This window comes from Anoplopoma fimbria, chromosome 23 (genome assembly GCF_027596085.1).
Source record: "Anoplopoma fimbria isolate UVic2021 breed Golden Eagle Sablefish chromosome 23, Afim_UVic_2022, whole genome shotgun sequence".
NCBI classification, from domain to species: Eukaryota; Metazoa; Chordata; class Actinopteri; order Perciformes; family Anoplopomatidae; genus Anoplopoma; species Anoplopoma fimbria.
In genome coordinates this window covers 19,065,193-19,083,240 of record NC_072471.1, presented here as the reverse complement: position 1 = coordinate 19,083,240, position 18,048 = coordinate 19,065,193, and the positions used below count along the sequence as shown (strand labels likewise).

Here is an 18,048-nt window from a genome sequence, read left to right as displayed (position 1 = left end):
ATTGAAGTGGTGGGAGGGATGGAGGAGGTGGGCGCCGGGGGAGGGGGGAGAGGAGGGCAAAGGCGCCGCCGGAATTTCAAATTGCGACTGGAGAGACTCATGCTATCAGTGATCCCCCCCCCCACCCCCCGTCCCTGCTCTCAACAATGGATTAACCCCGCCAAAAAAATTGCCCTTGATGGTGCAGGAGAACCCAGTCAGGTGAATGATGGAGGAGTAGACTGATCATTTAGACCAAAGTTTGTTCAGCAGGCAACGTTTAACAACAACTTTAGTTTTAAAGGCTCCGTTCACACAAAGACATATTTTCTCTTTTATGTCTAGTTTTTTGTTTTTTTTGTTCAGGTTTTCAAATACCTGTCTCTTAAGATTTCTGCCTCTATCTCAGTCGATGGGAGGTGAATCACATTTATTTTACGATGCACACAGCATTGAAAATCATATTGAGCAGCATCATTTCAATTCACTAACAGTAGGTGTGTTTCAATACGCCTATTTAATGTCAATTTTAAATTTGGGCACAAATAAGTGGAAATGTAATTTTGAAATATAGTCTTTTTGAAAAATATTTTTGGCAGCTGGGCTGATGTAGAAAAGTGAGATGGACACAGACTGATGAAGCACGTGACTTTAACATCCACTGAAGCCTCTCTACTCTACTTTTTGCATATTCTTTTGCATATTTTCTCAAAATCCTGTTAAACTAAGAGCTACATGTTGATTATAAACCTGACCATTGTTGCTCCCCACGGAATAATCCACAAACACATTCCTTGGAAATATTTCGTCGGCACTAAACAGTTCCCATGAAAACAGTTTGAATATAGACGTGCTTGCCTTAGTACAGAGTCTGGGACTCCATATCCATATATATATTCCAGCATTATGCATTTTACTTCCTACACAGCAGTAATTGGGCGGTCATTGTATTTGGGATTTAGCTTGACAAAGCTGAGAAAAAGCATCGGCATGACACCGCTCCACAACGGGCGGGGCCCTGCACACTCAGATTGGGTTTTGGGGTCCACTGGGCTAAAGCCTTGTGGAATAATTTAATTGGTGTCTGTTTTTCTCTCATCAAATAGGTACCACTGAGCCGTACCAGGCTGTAATGCACAGTGAATGCCTTTTGACTGAAACAAGGTATTGGGCATCTACTGCCTCGAATCTCTTTCAAATTCAGATTTGTGCAAAGCATGAATTTTAATTTCATGTTGTATCCTCAACCTCTTTAAATATACATGCTGTCTTGTCAGCCATGGATATGAAGTGTATGTCAAGCCCGCTACATATGTTATTCTGTTTTCTTTCTTTTTTATTTTTAAGTAGACCCACAGTTAGAAACCCTCTAGATATGGCAGACAGCTATGCTGTTGTAAGCCTGAGAGGGAGGCATTAGAAATGTATATATTTATTACCAACTATAATATTATAATCCAGTGCTGAAGGCACTGAGTCCCATGCGCAACGCCTCTAAACCGTCATCCTCTGATTGTGCTGGAGCCTGGGCCTTTGAATTCATTGCAACCAAACCACGCTTAATTTGCCTCCTCCCTTGAGAGCCATTAGCGTCTGTGGCATCAAACTGGCGGAGCGGCAAAAGACGAGTGGCAGGTACGCTCCATCCATCTTCCCTCCCCACAGGGTGAGCCAGGCCTTCCCGTGCGCTGACGGTTTGAAGAGTGTTTGCCACACAAGAGCCCAGCGAGCCGGCTGGCTACATGCTGGCTGCCACACGTACAGTTTGGGCTAATCTTCCAAGACCGCTATCAGCTGCTCCAGTTCTTTAGCTCAGCTCGCCATGGACACTAAAAAAGATTTGAGTGTATATTATGAATGTATGTATTGTTCCCATAATTCTCCCATAATTTGTATATTGCTAATTTTTGTTTATAGTTTTTTGCCGGTGCGTTTCTTGCTAATCCATCCAACCATCCATCCATCCATCCATCCATCCATCCATCCATCTATCTATCTATCTATCTATCTATCTATCTATCTATCTATCTATCTATCTATCTATCTATCTATCTATCTATCTATCTATCTATCTATCTATCTATCTATCTATCTCAGATGTGCACACAAACACTGCTTGTTCACAGATACAAGGATCTTCACCCAGAGTTTTCTCAGAGTAAAGTAGTGTGACGGCCCTTTTCAGCTGCAGAGGCCACCTTAAATTTGCAAGAGATGAGACAAGAGCGAGGACAGACACGGCGAACAGTGAAACAGAGGACTGTTTTGATTCAAGCTGGCAGGCAAAAAGCTTAAACTTTTTTACACGAATACCTTCCATCATTTATAATACAGAGCCTTGAGTGCCTGCTCTCCGAAAATGACTCAGATTACTGGAAGACAAGGACACTCGGGCCTGCACGGTGAGAGGCGGCTGCATTGTGACTCTTTGAGTCGTAAGATGTCATACAAAGTGCTGCTGTTTTGCTCAAACACTCGCGCTCATTATCTCGCACTAAATCTATCATTTCTTCTTCTTTTTTTAAGATTTTTTTTTTTAGATCAATTACTCGGCTTTGTAAGGAGAGAAACAGATGAAATATCTATTTCATGTGAAGGCCTTCCGGCAATGCACATTTGTGCAGGAAAGAGAAAGGACAAGAGACACCACAAATGTATCTACATTTAGATTGCTCAAAGGAAAAGGCATAATTCTTTTAATTAAGTCAGCACTAATCCGTGGAGTTGGCCCTCTTTGTTTTCTCCCACCTACCATGTTACAGGAGATATCCTTCATTGTCTCAAGGTGTGTTGACAGTGGCTCTTAATTCTGTAGATATTCATGAGGGCACAATCTATCTGCTTCCTTTGCCTCAGGGAAACATACTTTCTGAAGGTTAATAAACAACCCTGCATATCCCGAGCCCTGAGATCATTTATCAGATTGCGATCTCTTACAGACTCTGAGAGTGGCATGCCGTTTTATCATTTTAACAACGACGGCTAAAAGTGCCTGAAGAAGTCTGCCTAATAGGTTATTTTGTTATATGATTTCGTTATCAGATTTTTTTTTTTTTCCCTTGCTAGTCTGGTCTAGGTCGCTGTGTAGTAACAGCCCTGAATCCCTAATGAATACTCACATTAATGTCCCCGGAGCGGGAGGAGAAATAATAGGGTCCTCCCTGGGCAGTAGTGCTAGCCATGGCCCATCTATTTCTGCAGCACAAGCTGTTGCCCTGCTATTCTTTACTGCGCTACTGTGGCTCGGCTCTGTCCAACCTATTCTGGTGCCTGATTCAGAGAGCCTATCTGTCTGAGCAGCTCATGTTAGTGTGTTTACCGCAGCCTCTGTGACAGCTGTCACTCTCGTTCTCACAGGCAGCGAGAAGCAGCACAAGCAGTCGATCTCTTGTAATTCTGTTCGGTTTGTCTCTGGTTCTAATGAGATGCATGTTAACAAATTCTTGACTTGTTTCGTTAATTGGGTCAACTGTGTTTAACTGTTGTTTTCCAAAAACGCTCAGGAAAACTGAAATAGAATTATTTTATGATTACCTCTGCCTAGGAGTTTATGTTTTTGGTTTGGTTTTGTTGTCTGTTTGTCTGCAGGATTATCAAAAACTACTGGGCTCTTTTTCCTGAAACTAGGTGGCAGGGCTTAGCATGGACCATGGAGGAACCCGTTACACTTTTGGATACACATTATTTTTCACTGTCATTATTATCATTGGGAGATATGGCGTTTGGCCTTGGTGGAGGTCTGCGCTCTCCGAGTGCCCTTCTACTTTTTATTGGTTTTATTTAAAACTAATGGACTGACAAATGCCTTTTAGATATAAAATTTCACCAGAGCACGTATGACAGCAGTGAGCGTTCTGTTTAAATGGCATATCATGCTATCGACAGTGAATGGGAAACCTGTACGCTCTGGAGAAGATCCAGAACAAACTAGAAGGGCAGACCTCCTCCCAAGGCCGTTTCCATAAGTGAAAAATAATGTGTGTATCCACCCCATGATTTGAATCTGCTCCAAAATATAATGGGTTCTTCCTTGGCTCTTGCTGCAGCCTTCCAACAAGTTTCATAAAAATCGGACCAGTAGTTTTTTGCATGATCCTGTTGACAAACATGCAAACTAACCCACACAACGGACGGAAACCCTTTGGCGAATATGAAAGTAATAAGTAATAAAGTCAAGGACTTCCTGCTGTGTACTGAGGTTTTTAGAGGAATTACTAACATCCTGTGTCTTCTTTGTGTTTCTGTGTGTGTGTTGTCTCAGGTTGTTTGGCGTAACGGGGAACTGCGCGGCCTGCAGCAAGCTAATTCCAGCCTTCGAGATGGTCATGAGGGCCAAGGAGAATGTCTACCACCTGGACTGCTTCGCATGCCAGCTCTGCAATCAGAGGTGAGTGATTGGACCGCACTCCTGCTTCTCTCCCGTACCTGTGTCGAAGCAGATGGCCGGTCAGGGAAGCGAGACTGCAGCGCGGTGAATCTCAAGTGCTGCTGAAAGTTGAAAGAAAGATCCAATGTCATAGATTTATCACTCTAACCAGTGGCCAAGAAGACACAACCGGGCCATGGGGACACCTGGACTTGGCGCAGTGATTACAATCCTGCACTACTACTGTACAGTGTTCGGCTAGAGCGACACGTGCAGTTACATGTCCATACATATGTTCCCCATCAATCTTCATTACCCGGCCTCCTCCTGCATCCTGTAGACAGGATGTGGTCCGAGACTTTAGGACACACAGCAGCAGAGGAATGGGAGCTGGTTGGAACCATTGAACTCAGTGATAGAAAAAGCCTTGTTTATTAAAAAGCAAGTGTCACCCTCACTGAACCTCTCTGGTACCCCTACAATGAGCTTATTATGTAAATTAATACATTTTATTGCAATCCAATATAACAGCCCTGAAATATGTCCCATCTCTGTTAAGCCTATAATATTCAATATCTGAGTTCATAGTTATTGGTTGTGGATTTAATTGTAATAGTGTTTTGTCCAACCTCATTTACATACATGGAGGGAGTATTAGAAACATTAAAACACACATTTCACAGTGATACAATAAAATTGTGTCATTGTGCCTGTTTATTTTATGTTTTTGTTCCTAAATGTCCTAATTTGGAATGGCCAGCCTCGTAAAAATGATGAGTGTGGAAAGCCACTGAGAGAGCAGATAGTTAAAGTGGACCAAAGTTGCTAATACAATAATACAAAAACTAATACACAATCCGTCATGGATCTCCCACCCGCAAACATCCTGACACTGTAGTGTTTGATGGACCATCTGAAAACACACGACTGCCAATTTGAAAATTGGTCTCTGTAGCGGTATGCAGTGTCTCCTTCAAATAATCCACGATGTATGACACTTCATGACAACCATGTCTGAAGGCAACAGTGTCCATACCATTCTGAACGGCCACACTCAAAGGCCATAAAGCCTGCCTTCGTACTGGTTGCATCCCACTGCCTCAAAATCTCTCCAAGAAATCAGAATTGTTTTCATGAATCTGTAGTCTTTTTAAAAAATAATTATACAAATGGAGATGAAGGAGCTCACTTTTAGGTAATCCATCATCGGCTGGTCAGTCCCCCTCGCCGCCTGATGCCGATGAACCGATGCACTCATTAATGTCTGCTTTTAACTAACTCCATAACTAACTCCATTGTAGACCTATTTGCATCAGTAGTAGACGCTCAGAGCAACTGACACGGTGAATAGAGCAAGAAAGTCCAAGCAGGGTAGTTGGGAGGGAAGGTTGGATAGGTCAAACAGACATATGACTTTCATCGGGAGACAGCTATTCTTGTCCTGTGTAAAACAAAGTAAACGTATACAATAGTTTTGTTACATAACTTCCACAATTAAGTAATGCTAGTTATGGAACAAACATACTTTATTTTACATAACCAACATTACTCTTTTGACCCAAACCATCTCGTAGCTCTGTTGCTTAAGTAAACCTAACAACTAAGTTAACCTCTATGGGAAGTATATATTTAAAAAGATGTATGCATGGAACCTACTCCAGAGTAGTACCTAGAGCTTTCTAGTTTGCAGTGTAAGGCCACAGACGGCTTGGTCAGAGGAACACGGCTATTCCTCTAAAATGCTGTCAGAAGGAGGTTATCAGACACCACTACAAGATCCCACAAACTCTTTTTGAAAACATTCTGAAGCCTTGAGTCCTGCACGCCCTCAAGTCTTCTCAACATATGTAGAAACATTACTGTGCATAGTTCTGGGAACCTAGCCTCAAAGAATCCATGCTCCCATGTTTTCTGATGGAGCGCTGTCTGAAACTTCTTGGAGCTAATGAACAAACCAGAATGTTATCAAAGGTTTTTTGAAGGTTACACCATCAACAACACAAACAGAACCCCTCAGGGGAACGTCAGGAAGGTTACGTGTTGGACAGTGTCCTGTGTTTCTCTCACCTCTGTTCCCAAACTTGGCTTTGTTGCAGACAAATAGACACAAGCACCCGCATGCAGCCACACACACACACACACGAACCAGACACATTGCGCATGCTAAAGGCAAAGGACCTTGTTACGCACAATTAGCACTCGGTTATTGTCTTGCCACTTCAGCCGGCTGCACCAGACAGCCTCTCCTAATGGAAGAAGTCAGCTAATCTTCATCAGCCAGGCCCAGGCAGGCCAACTCTGCTCTCCCACATTAAAACCCATTAATGCGCGAGCAAATCTTTCTTTTTACATTAGGCCGGTTGATGAACTGTTGAATAAAATCGACGTCAGTGTGTTTCACATGGTCCGCTGTGGCCTCGCAAGCACCGTTCAGATGCCCATCACAATTTCACTGGGGCCCGGCCAAGATTTATGGGGTGGCACCGACTTTAATTGAAGCTGTTCCTCAACGCTGACTTTTTGTTTTCCATTTTGTTTCTCTATATTTGGGCAGAAATACATGTGCAGGAATATGAATTCAAAGGATCGATATGTTTCCATTGAGTTCATGAGTTCACATCCTAGAGACAACATATTTTAATGGGAGTGTAAACTCTGATGCACAAATTACTTTTCTTACGCTCTGTCTACAAACATGAGACTACAGTCAACAGCCTTCTAGCAGATTTTTCTGAGAGGAGCTGTTTTAGAGTGTTATGCCACAGCAATATTTAGTCTCGAAGATTTGGAATTCAGAGCAGGTTTAAAGGGACAAGAGCAAACTACATATTTTTCTTCTTACCTGTAGTGCTATTTATCAATCTAGATAGATTTGGTGAGTGTTTTATATATCGGCCTTTGAGATTTCTGCCTTCTCTCCAATATAAAGGAAGTATAATGCACTCTGCTTGGTGTGCTCAAAGCACCCAAAAACACATTTGAGAAAACTCAACAGAAAACCATGACCCTGTTCCTCAAGATAATAAACAAACCTTGTTGAGAACAGTTTAATTAAGAGAACTATTTTCTTTCCACCGAACTACAACTTTCAGCTCAACAGATCCTTGTGCAATGGTTCTGATGATATCTTATGGAAGTTACTAGTAATTGTTCATGTGTTTTCCTACAGATGTCCACCAAAATGTGTCAATTATTGCTCGCTACATGCAAAAAGTATTTTCAGAATAAACTTGCATCTTCACAGGAAACAACTTAGTTAGGACGTCTAGGTCACAAAATAACTTAGTTAGGTTAAGGAATACATCTTGCTTTGGGTTCAAATAAAGTTATTTGACAAATAAATCAATGTTCAATTCTTGTTCCACACAGGGAACGAACAACGGTCTGCTTGGTGAAAGATTGATTTGGGTTTTTTTTGCGGTCTGGTTCATGATTACGTGGATTACATATGATTTGTTTTCATGGGATATCTATGAACCAGAGTGCTTTATTTTTTGTAGGTATAGATACGAACACTGGATGAGAACAGCCTGGCCAGCTGTATCACCGTGCAGAAAGAAGCGTTCACCAAAAACCCGTCTGATTAATATTTTTATTTTTTGAAGCTTTGAGCACCACAAGCCCAGTGTCATCTACTTCCATTATATTGGAGAGATGGCAGACATCTCTACAAACAATATCTCAAACACTCTGCAACTCACACCAATACTATCTAGATTAATGAATAGCACTACAGGTGAGTGTAAAATGGGTCTTTTTGATTAGGGGTGAACTGTCCCTTTAATGCTATCTCAGTGATGACCACAACACCGCTAAATAAGTAGAGCATGAGCGAGTTTCTCAACATCTATATCCAGATTAATAGAATGACCTTTTACAAATGTTCCCAGCCTCAGCCTGAGATCTACCAGGAGATCCCACTTAAGATTTCCTGAATAGTTTCTCAGCGTCCCGTTGCCTGGAAATGGGCTTCTGGTCTTTGTCTGGCATGCCGATCTGCCGCCTTGTTCATCTACACCCGCTCTGTCCCTTCTCGTTTCCCAGCCTCAAACAAACATGAAAGCCCCCATCGCCCCCTCCCCACCCCCCCTTCCCCCCTTCCCCCGACGGGCCCTTCAATAAAGCAATCTAATCCATCTCACAAATGGCCCAGAGATTTCTCTGCGGAACATCATCAGAAAATGTGAAATCTGATAAACAGAGCAGGCGATCGCGAGGTCAGCAGGGGTCACGCGGTGTAATTATCCGTCGCTCCGGCGGGTCAGCCCGCGTTGCCTTTTGAAGGTTGGATCGCTACAATTAAGTATGAACATACAGAAACCCCCACCCAACCCCACCACACACAAACACAGTCACTCATACATCTGTCGACGCAGTCAGCTGCTTTGTGGGTACATCCACCTTACTGTATCCCACAGTGATTATTCTGATTTCATCACGGCTCTCTGTAGGACTCTAATGGGCATTGCTAAGATCGGCTATTAAGGGCCTAACTTAAGTTATAGGCCAGTTTGTGCCAGACAGAAAGACCGGCCTGGTGGCTGAGAGTCAACGTGTCTGGGCAATCATGACCGGCATCTGCTTCCCTCTTCTTTGTCATCATCGCCATCAAATTGGCAGCAATCTCTTGCTTGCCACGAAAGAAGCATTGAGAGCTGAACCTGCTTCAGGAAAAAGATAAATGGAAAAGCTTCACTAGTTATCTTACTTGTGTATCTGCCAGAGAACAAAAGTCCTCCCTCACCACCCCTCTGTTCGGTCGGTACACGACTTTGAAATGGTATCAAGCTGAGGGGAGTGAATAGCTCCTGTCCCTGGTCTATCAGTGGAAATATAGGATCCTACATTGGCTCTGATTGCTCATGTCTGCACCCAATGTGGCCTTACTCTGTTAAACTGGACATAAATCTACCGTCGTGACCTTCCCACCAGCCAGACCTGTTATTTTTCCTACCTGAGCGGGAGGAAGGGAAGCACCAGCGTGGTTTGGGAGCCAAAGGAACAGGGAGGGCTAGTTCTGAAAGGAGAAGGGGGTGTTGGTGAGGGTGGGGGTGTTGGGAATAAGGACAGAGATATGAGACTCCATCCAGCAAGCAGTTAGCCACAGATCAGCCCTGGGGGACAGCTAATCGATGGGGCTGTCGTCCAGCCTCATCATCTAGCCAGGGCTGGCCCAATTTCCCCCTGATGAGCTGGAGGCCACAGTCTAGGGAGGCTGAAGGAAGGTTAGAGTAGAGGGGAGCGGAGGAGAGCAGGATGGGTGACAGTGCAGGGGAAGGTCAGTGCTGATAAGGGAGGATGCTCCATACTGGAGCCCTGGAAGGAGAGACTGACACCAATTGGGTTCAGCACAGCTAAGCTCAGCCACTGGTGCCTTGTATGTCACAAGTTAGGCTTGTTAGACAGGGGCCTAATAGCCAATAAGGGACACAGTTGTCACTTTGTGTATGATTGGTGTTGAGAACTCGGAGCCTGTGCAGCCAGCCTACTAGAGAACACAATATCACTGCGTAATCCTGAACAATGTCAAGTAAAAATGACAAATTTTATACAAAAAAATGTCAGTTTCCCTCCGCTCATGGAGATGATAGAATAGTGTTTTAACCAATAAGCACTAAATATAGTTTAGGCTTTCTGAAGACCCTACAGTGTTACCATCAGAGGCCACAACCTTCAGGTCAGCATTTTTAGACTGAACTTGTCGTAATGGGTTGACTCCTAATGGGCACGTTTTAATGGCTGCCTATTGCAAAGGGGGGACACCCAAAACAGTGACATCAGACAGCGGCACAGGAAAATGTATTCAGCCATCATCGTAGGGCTGGTATGATTCGTCTACGTTAGCAAGGTCATCGACGTCATGGATTTCAAAATCACATCGATTTGCATAGCTAGCGTTGGTCGCCCCCTGGTGAAAGCATGCGTAGCAGTCTCTTAAAATTGATTTTCTAAATTTTTCTTCAGTACCACGTTAAAAGTAACGTATCCACTGCTGCTGCCATGGTAATGTAGCGTTCAGCAGTGGTCAGCTATAGTTGTTATACGTCCATTTTATTCATCTATTTATTTTAAGTATGTATGACCATGTATGACTCAGAAAATGGCTTTAGTGTGTAAAATGTTGCCCCACACTGATGCAAAAATAAGTTAGCCATTGATTATCTTAACTGCATATTACTCCACTGATAAAAAATAAATGCATTTGAAGTTTGAAGTCAAGTACTGAAGTACAAATACCGTTTCAGCAGTTCAGGGAAAAGGTTACAATGACAAACAGTGATACATTTATGTGTCACAGCAATCCTTTCCAATATTTTTGATAAGTTTTTGATATATATTCTGGGTAAATTAATTGTTGTATTAATATTATATTGATTATATTATATTTATCGCAAATTAAATACATATTTTTAAGATGTATCAATAAAAAAACACATAAGGTGCAGCCCTATATCCTGGTTGGGCGATGTAATGACTACTTGCTACACACACTAACTAGGCAGTAAGCTAGCATGCATAATTCAAGGTAGTATTTGTACCATCCACCCCTGCCTCATTGCAGGGTTGCATTTCTTCCATGGTCTTTATACTCTGGCAGGGCAGGGTCATATTAAATTGGATGGTGCAACACAGCTAATATGATGGCTTCCTCCATTTGTGGCCACATTGTTTGATTAACAATTGATTTTTTGGGGTGGTACAGTCACCTGACATTTGTGAGCCCTGAGCCTCATAGACTGAGACAGAATTAGAAAAAACACCAGCGCGTTTTCAAATATAACAGCAGCAGACATTTAGCACCGTAACTACAGTTACGGACATTAATATACAGACAAATACATTTAAAACACGTCAGTCTCCTCCTTTATACTACACTCCCTCATCTTCGGTGTGCCCTTGTGCTGCTGTCTGATGGCCCAGCAGCAATCTGCCAGAGAAGATTTACAACATGCTGTTACAATTAAGAATCAGTGTCACTAGGGCCAAGTGTTTCCGAACCTGTATGCATCCTAACAGTAATTAGATTTGGTGCGGCTGAGACTATTTTCTCTCTTTGACAATCTCCCTGTTTCTTCATTTGAGTGGAAAGTGAATACTCTAGTTAACACGGGCCTCCGAGGCAAATCCCTGGCATCGCAATACATCTTTTAAGTGTGTGCCTGTGGAAGCCATTCTTTCTCTTCCTCCTACAACAAGAGGTCTCTAAAGACTCATTAGTCACAGTCACCTCCAAGTAGAGGAAGGAGGGAAGTGAAGGCAGCACGGGGAGAGGGGAAGAGGAGCTGACTGGCTGTAAAGATAGAAACCATGATATGATTGCACAACTGTGTAGATGCTAACAGATGCAGCGTTAAGGGGGACCTTTAATGAAGGTTGAGCTATAGCTCCTATGAGCTGCTCACACAGTTACATGTGCTAAAAGCGCATATGGTTTGCAAAATAAAGGAAAAAAACTCAACCTGAGTAAATAACTACAAGATAATGAAAGCAGATGCTTCCATGCAGGGTTCAGGGGCTCGCTGAATGAGTTTGCAAATTAATTTAACCATATGCTATGGTCTTTACCGTCAACAGATCTCAACCATAATTGAACACCAATTTCATTTCTTGGCAGCATGGCAAGTGCTTCAAATGAACTAGTTCCTACAAAAATGTGTGAAGGGTATGAAGGGCAATACTTTATATACATGTTTCTATGAACACACCATCAAGAGTGAGTGAATAGCCTCAATAGGCAGGGCTGAGACAAGTCACAGATGTTAATAACAATGCACACTTTTAAGCCCCTTTCCCACTCGACAAAAAACCCACTAACATCCACTAACATCTGGATTTTGTCTTCAGTGGAAAAGGTGCAAGTGACTGGTACGAGTATTTATCGGCTTCAGCTCCAATCTGCAGTGATGGAAACATGACAGCATGGTGGACATAATAATTCCCGCCCATTTTCCAGTGTGTTGCTATGTGACGTGCATTGGAGTGATTAGAAAATAAATAAAATCAACAGAGATTTAGACAATTGTTAGAATTGATTAAAGTACAAAACTTATAACGTACAAAACATACAATTAATATGCTCTTCTCAAAGCCACAGGACTCCGTTGACAGAAACAGTAATTTTACTGTACTGATCATGGAAACACCCTTCAAACTCAAAAGAAGAAAATTAAAACTCATTTTGACCGTCTTGGTTAGTGTTTCCACTGTTCCAACAGTCACCAACTCTGGTTAGGTGAAAATAAACCCATAATTCCCAGAGTTAGATGTGAAAAGAAACATATGTTATATATACAGTATATACTCAAAGACTCAATTGACAGACAACAAAACAACATAATTAAACTAATCAAAGCCATCTTGGATAGTCTTTCCACTATTTCATGAGCAGATTTTGTATTGTTTTTTGCACACTTCCATAATATCCTTTCATACACTATAGTTATGGACATATACATTTATAAAAACACAAGAGAATATAATAGATATAAAAAAGAGACCCCAACGTTTACTTTTAAATACAATTAAAGGTGTCTGATGATTTGATTTCCTAAAGTGATATGCCTAATCTTTTGTTTCAATATTTACAATATTAGCAAATTTGTTTTGTTTTGTGTGTTGGCGTCAATGTCGAAAGGTCTTTGAACTGGATCTGTAATTGTTCACTGAAAGCTGGGCTGAACTCCTTTATTTAGGGGGAATCAGGCTTCAATGCAGGTTGTATAGGCTAATATTACTGAAGCTGATCCAGTAAAATCCTTCTATCATTTATTATATCAGCACTGAGCTCCAATAACTAGCTGATGATCCATTTTTTTACTGAAAAGTCCAGTTGCACCACACCAATATGTCAGCATCAAGATCTGTATAAAAGATGCGATTGTTTTTAAGAAAGTGAAAATACTAGGGCAACACAAGGTCCTTTATTAGACACGCTTGTGTTGGGCCCAGTGTAATATCCTCATCATAATTGGTGCACAGATGTCACATATGCTGTTGACATTTCACCGAGCAGAAACAATTTGGCCGTGTGAAATAAGTGGAGGGCTGGGATAAGAGCTACGAGGAGGGGGGAGGAGGAAGGGGGGAGAGAGGGGGTGTCATGAAAAAAAAAAAAGGGAAATAAAGTTAAAGTGGTAGTGGGCTCAGTGTCAGTAAAGACAGACACTAATAGATTCTGAGGAGAGAATGTGTCATTTTCACAGGACGTTTTTATTAGAGCGGATGACACCGTTACATGAAACGCACCTCTGCTCTGCTTAGTCACTACGTCAAACAGCCCACATGAATGGATATTAGTGTTTAGTTTAGTAATAAAGGAGTGCAAGCATCAATACTGTAGATGTGTAAGACAAGAATTGCATTTCAGAATAAACTTTCCTATCTGCTGAATAAGGTAGCTGATCTTGAGTAGGGATGCCCCCAAAACCTGGTTCTAATCGGGAACTTAGTAAGTCAGACTAAAGCAGAGAGAAAGCCCGAGCTCAGAACTCCAATCCCATTTCATTATTCATCAGTGTTTAGATGAAAGCACCTGCTCCTCCTGTCTCCATTCAAAGCAATATCAGGACAACAGAAGACATTCTGCACCATTCCTGTGAATGTCTTTGTGTCTAACTCAAGTGTTTGGATTCCATTTTTCTACAATTCTGGCTAATATTCACTCTACCATTAGTGTTAAAGCTGATTAAGGTTTTAGGTTGAGCTTGTTTTGTCTTATTTCCTCAAGTATAAACCCATGCATTTCTATTTGTCAGCCATGAAAAAAACCACCAGCCGGTCAAGGCTAATTTCATGTGCAAAAGCTGCCTTATTTGTCTCCTATGTATGTGGCCCCACATAAGAACTTCCTCATAGGATGTTTCAAGGAGTTTTGTGGTCAAAGCTCCTGAGAAGGAGTCGACCAGGCCACTTGATTCATTTCCTAAAGTGCTGTGAAGTTTGGCCTAGCATCAGCTTGGGGTCACCTACTGTTGGTCCTGTGTAGGTGATAGCCACACTGTAACGCTAACGTCATATGTCACTGAAATATTGAATTCGAGGAGCTACGTCTGTGCGTGCAACTCCACATGAATCATGTCAGCTCGATCTTCAGAGCATTTGGAATTCATTTCAAGAAACCGCCATGCTCTCACACTTTTCGGTACTTTGTGCCAACACCCACGGTGCATTTGAATCCTGCTAATTGGTCCCGAATGGATGCAACAAATCATGCTCTGGATCTGCCCCGCAGCCCTGAATAAATGCTGCGAACATGCCCGGGCTCATCAGGTACCCGGGATCCATCCGGGCTCTGTGTGTGTGAGGAGCTCCCAGCTCTGAACTCAGCAGTCTCAACATCCAAGGAAGTCAAACGGGGGCAAGGCTCGGTGTCCCTGTCCCCTACCCCCCCCCCCCTGGTAAACACTGGCACCGCTGCTTGCTGACCTTGTCTAACCTGCACAGTGAGGGAGATAAGCAGCCCTCAGGACAATACAGGGAGAGTTACTGCTCTTACGCGTTCAACATAATCTCCACTTGGCACCGTGCTGAAAGGTCAAGCATAACTGTACGCCCCCACCACCCCCACCCCACCCCCCTTGGTTGGAGCGGGACTGGGCTGCTGCTGAGGTCGGTGGGGGTTTCTCTAAGAGCTGCAGGTGGAAAGGAACCCCGGCTTGGAACAGAAATAATTCCACCCTCTAAGCCCTGCATTCTCCCCCTTGTAATTGAGTTGACTGTTTCCTGGAGGAGAACCTTGCCTGCACATGGCGGCGTTGCAGCTGAAGGCGGGGTTGTTAGCACCGAGGTTATGCTTGCTTAAGTAGTTATTTTGCACAATAGTCAGGAAGCTAGCAGCTGGCTATGCCCGCTAGCCTACAGCTCTGTGTTAATGATGAGATTCTTGCTTTGATGCTTATGTAAACTGTAACACTCCCCCCCCCCCCCCTGTCTCTTTGTGTTGCGCAGGTTTTGTGTGGGAGACAAGTTTTTCCTGAAGAACAACATGATCCTGTGCCAGACAGACTACGAGGAGGGGCTGATGAAGGAAGGCTACGCTCCCCAGGTCCGCTGACCCTCGTAGGTCGACGAGGAGGAGGAGGAAGAGGGGGAGGAGGAGGAAGAGGAGTGGGAGCAAGAGAGAGACCTGAAGGAGAGCTTGCAATCACACAACAAAAAAGCACTATCGCCTCCTATCCAGCTCCTGTCCCCCACCATGTACATAACTAAGCAAGGGGACACACTCTGCTGTACAGAATAGCCATAGAGACGCCGCAAGTGGCAGGGAAAGGCCCGGGAAGCCTGCAACAAACGACAAGTGTGAAAAAAAAAAATGTAATAGTGTGGCCCTTTCTTTGTGTTTTACGGACGCTGCCTCTTTCCTCCTGGCCAACAGACACCGGCCTCAGAGCCAATTCTAACCAGCGGCTGATCCCGGCTGTTGGAAAGCAAAAACAAGATATATATTAACCCACCCTAAAGCAGTCTTGTCTCTTCTTATCTGACAATGACAGACAACTTCTACTTGAATCTAAAATACACTGAGGTATTGTCAATCAATGTAATTTTGAGGTAACAACCTTTTTACTGTATGATATTGGATTCAGAACACAGTGAATGTAAGCGGAAGAGCGGCAAAATGAACGCTGATGACTAATTTGTTGCTGTGCGTGTGTGCGTGTGTGCCTGCGTGCGTGGGTGTGTGCACGTATGTGTGCGTGTGTCTGAGCATGTTGAGGATTTATTCGTCTTGAAAGGCTCGGTCTGGTCCATACTGGTTCATACTTTAATTCCGGGTTACTACTAGAACATGTTTGTCAACATGTCAAAAACCACATTATTTTCTCCTATTGTCTGTCTGAATATACCTGTATTCAACTTCTGTCTGAAACCCTAAAAATCCAGTCTGCTCTGATTGGCTTGCAAAAGGTCTTCCCAATAGAAGAGGACCTGCTCCACCGCCCAGGAAAATGTATATACAAGCACAGAAAAGTGAGTTTTTCATGATATGGGTCCTGATGAGTATATTTATATTAACAATGAATACAATTACTTCGGATGTGAAATGCGTCTCCATAGTGATTGGGCCCCAGAAAATCCTGACGACTTTCAGCTCTTCTGAGCTTTTTTCCTCAGCACCAAACGGCAGTAAAAGTTAGCAACTAGTTGGAGCATTTAGCATCTAAAGAGCCACATATTTTCACATCAATTGGTGGAGACCAAAACAGAGCTAAAACATGGACTTGTATTCATCAGGTGTACACAAAGACCGTTCCAAGGAGATGTCAATGTTGCTCTGTGTCTTGCTCTGTGAATGTGTAAATAGGCAACAAACATGTTGCAACAAAACAAATACAGTATTTTCAGATGTTTTCAGCTCTACTGCCCCCAAGTGGTCAAAATAAACAATTAAAGCAACTTCAAACGCTATGGACCAGACCTGATGCCTGTGGACAAACGCGTGGTTGTGAGAGACTATCTGACATGGGGTGACAAGAGTCATCGCTCCATTCCTGAAATGCATTCCGTCAGAGCTTCTTTCAGCAGTATTTGTGCAGCCCGGGTTTGGACTGTGACTCCGGGCTCCGTTCTGAGAGAGAGCTGTGTATTTTTTGCTGGAGACAGTCTTTCTATTTATGAAAACCTTTCTTTCACACTGGTCAAACGGAAATGTGGGGAACCGTCCAAGGCGGCAGGTTTGTTGTAGCGGTTGTTAGGGGTGTTGGGATTGGTCGAGGGTTGGTGGGGGTTGGTTACTTTTTGTACACTATTTATTTGATAAGCATTCAGTGCATCGCCCGTTGTCCACAATTTGGCATTGTTTGACATGCTGATACTTGAATCCAGTTTAGGAATTCTCAATCTAGGTTTGGCTTTTGTTGAGTGGTGGCTGTGTGATTTTCAACACGGCTTTGGGTTCAGGTAACTGCACCCTGCGGCAGGTCAGTCACCTTAAGGCCCGCTCATCTCTGTCATGGTGGCCGCCTGCTGCAGGAGGAGTTACATCCAGTAGTAAATATCAGCATCTGAGCGTGTGCAACAGCGCTCAGCACATTTTCTTAGCTGGAAAAAAAAATCTTTAATTTGTAAATTGTGGGTGAACATAAAAGAAATATTCATTTTTGCTTGCTATTGTACAATGATTTCTTTTTATGTGTCATCCAGCATGAGATGTTTATTTTTAGGACAACGCTTGTAAATACTGTAATTGTAATAATTTTAAGCACAAATGTAATACAGTTTTATTGTGTTACTTCTGGGTGTGGTGTCTTTTTTTTCTCCGACTGTTATTTCAGTTATTGCCAGGCTGAGATTTATATCTGAAGAAAGTTTAGACTTTTATAGTTTTTTATATCTATTTAGAAGTCACTGTGTTTGCTGAAACAACTAAGGTTAAGTATCTAGCTCAAGGGCACAGCGATAGATGCAAACCAGCCGCCAGAAAGAGCCTGTTTGCTGTCCATTACCCTAACCAGCAGAGCATGTTGCAGCCTATGATATATGATTGATCTAAAGTGCAATCATTTCCTCAGTTTGTTATCTCTGCTGCTTGTAAAAATGCCCTTTTCAGTTCTGTCCCGGTGATGGGGAGCTCACAAAACCTCAGAGAGAAGAGCCTTGGTTGCAGCGTTTTAAATTTCCCATTCAAATGAGATTCATTTTTTAAAAATCCATCCTTTGTTCAGCTCTAAAAACACAATGGGCTTTCATCTTGTCAGAGGAAA

At 42.9% G+C, this 18,048-nt stretch overlaps 1 protein-coding gene across 2 annotated transcripts in view; it reads left to right on the top strand.

The window, feature by feature from the left end:
- lmo3 (LIM domain only 3) overlaps positions 1-17,510 on the top strand; it is a 46,449-nt gene extending 28,939 nt beyond the window's left edge. For both annotated transcript variants that reach the window (XM_054624484.1, XM_054624483.1), the window contains exons 3-4: positions 4,241-4,366; positions 15,293-17,510. In XM_054624484.1, coding sequence (XP_054480459.1) covers positions 4,241-4,366; positions 15,293-15,398 — 232 coding nt within the window. In that variant the 3' untranslated portion in view covers positions 15,399-17,510. The remainder of the gene's footprint in view (positions 1-4,240; positions 4,367-15,292) is intronic.
- Positions 17,511-18,048: the final 538 nt, after the last annotated feature.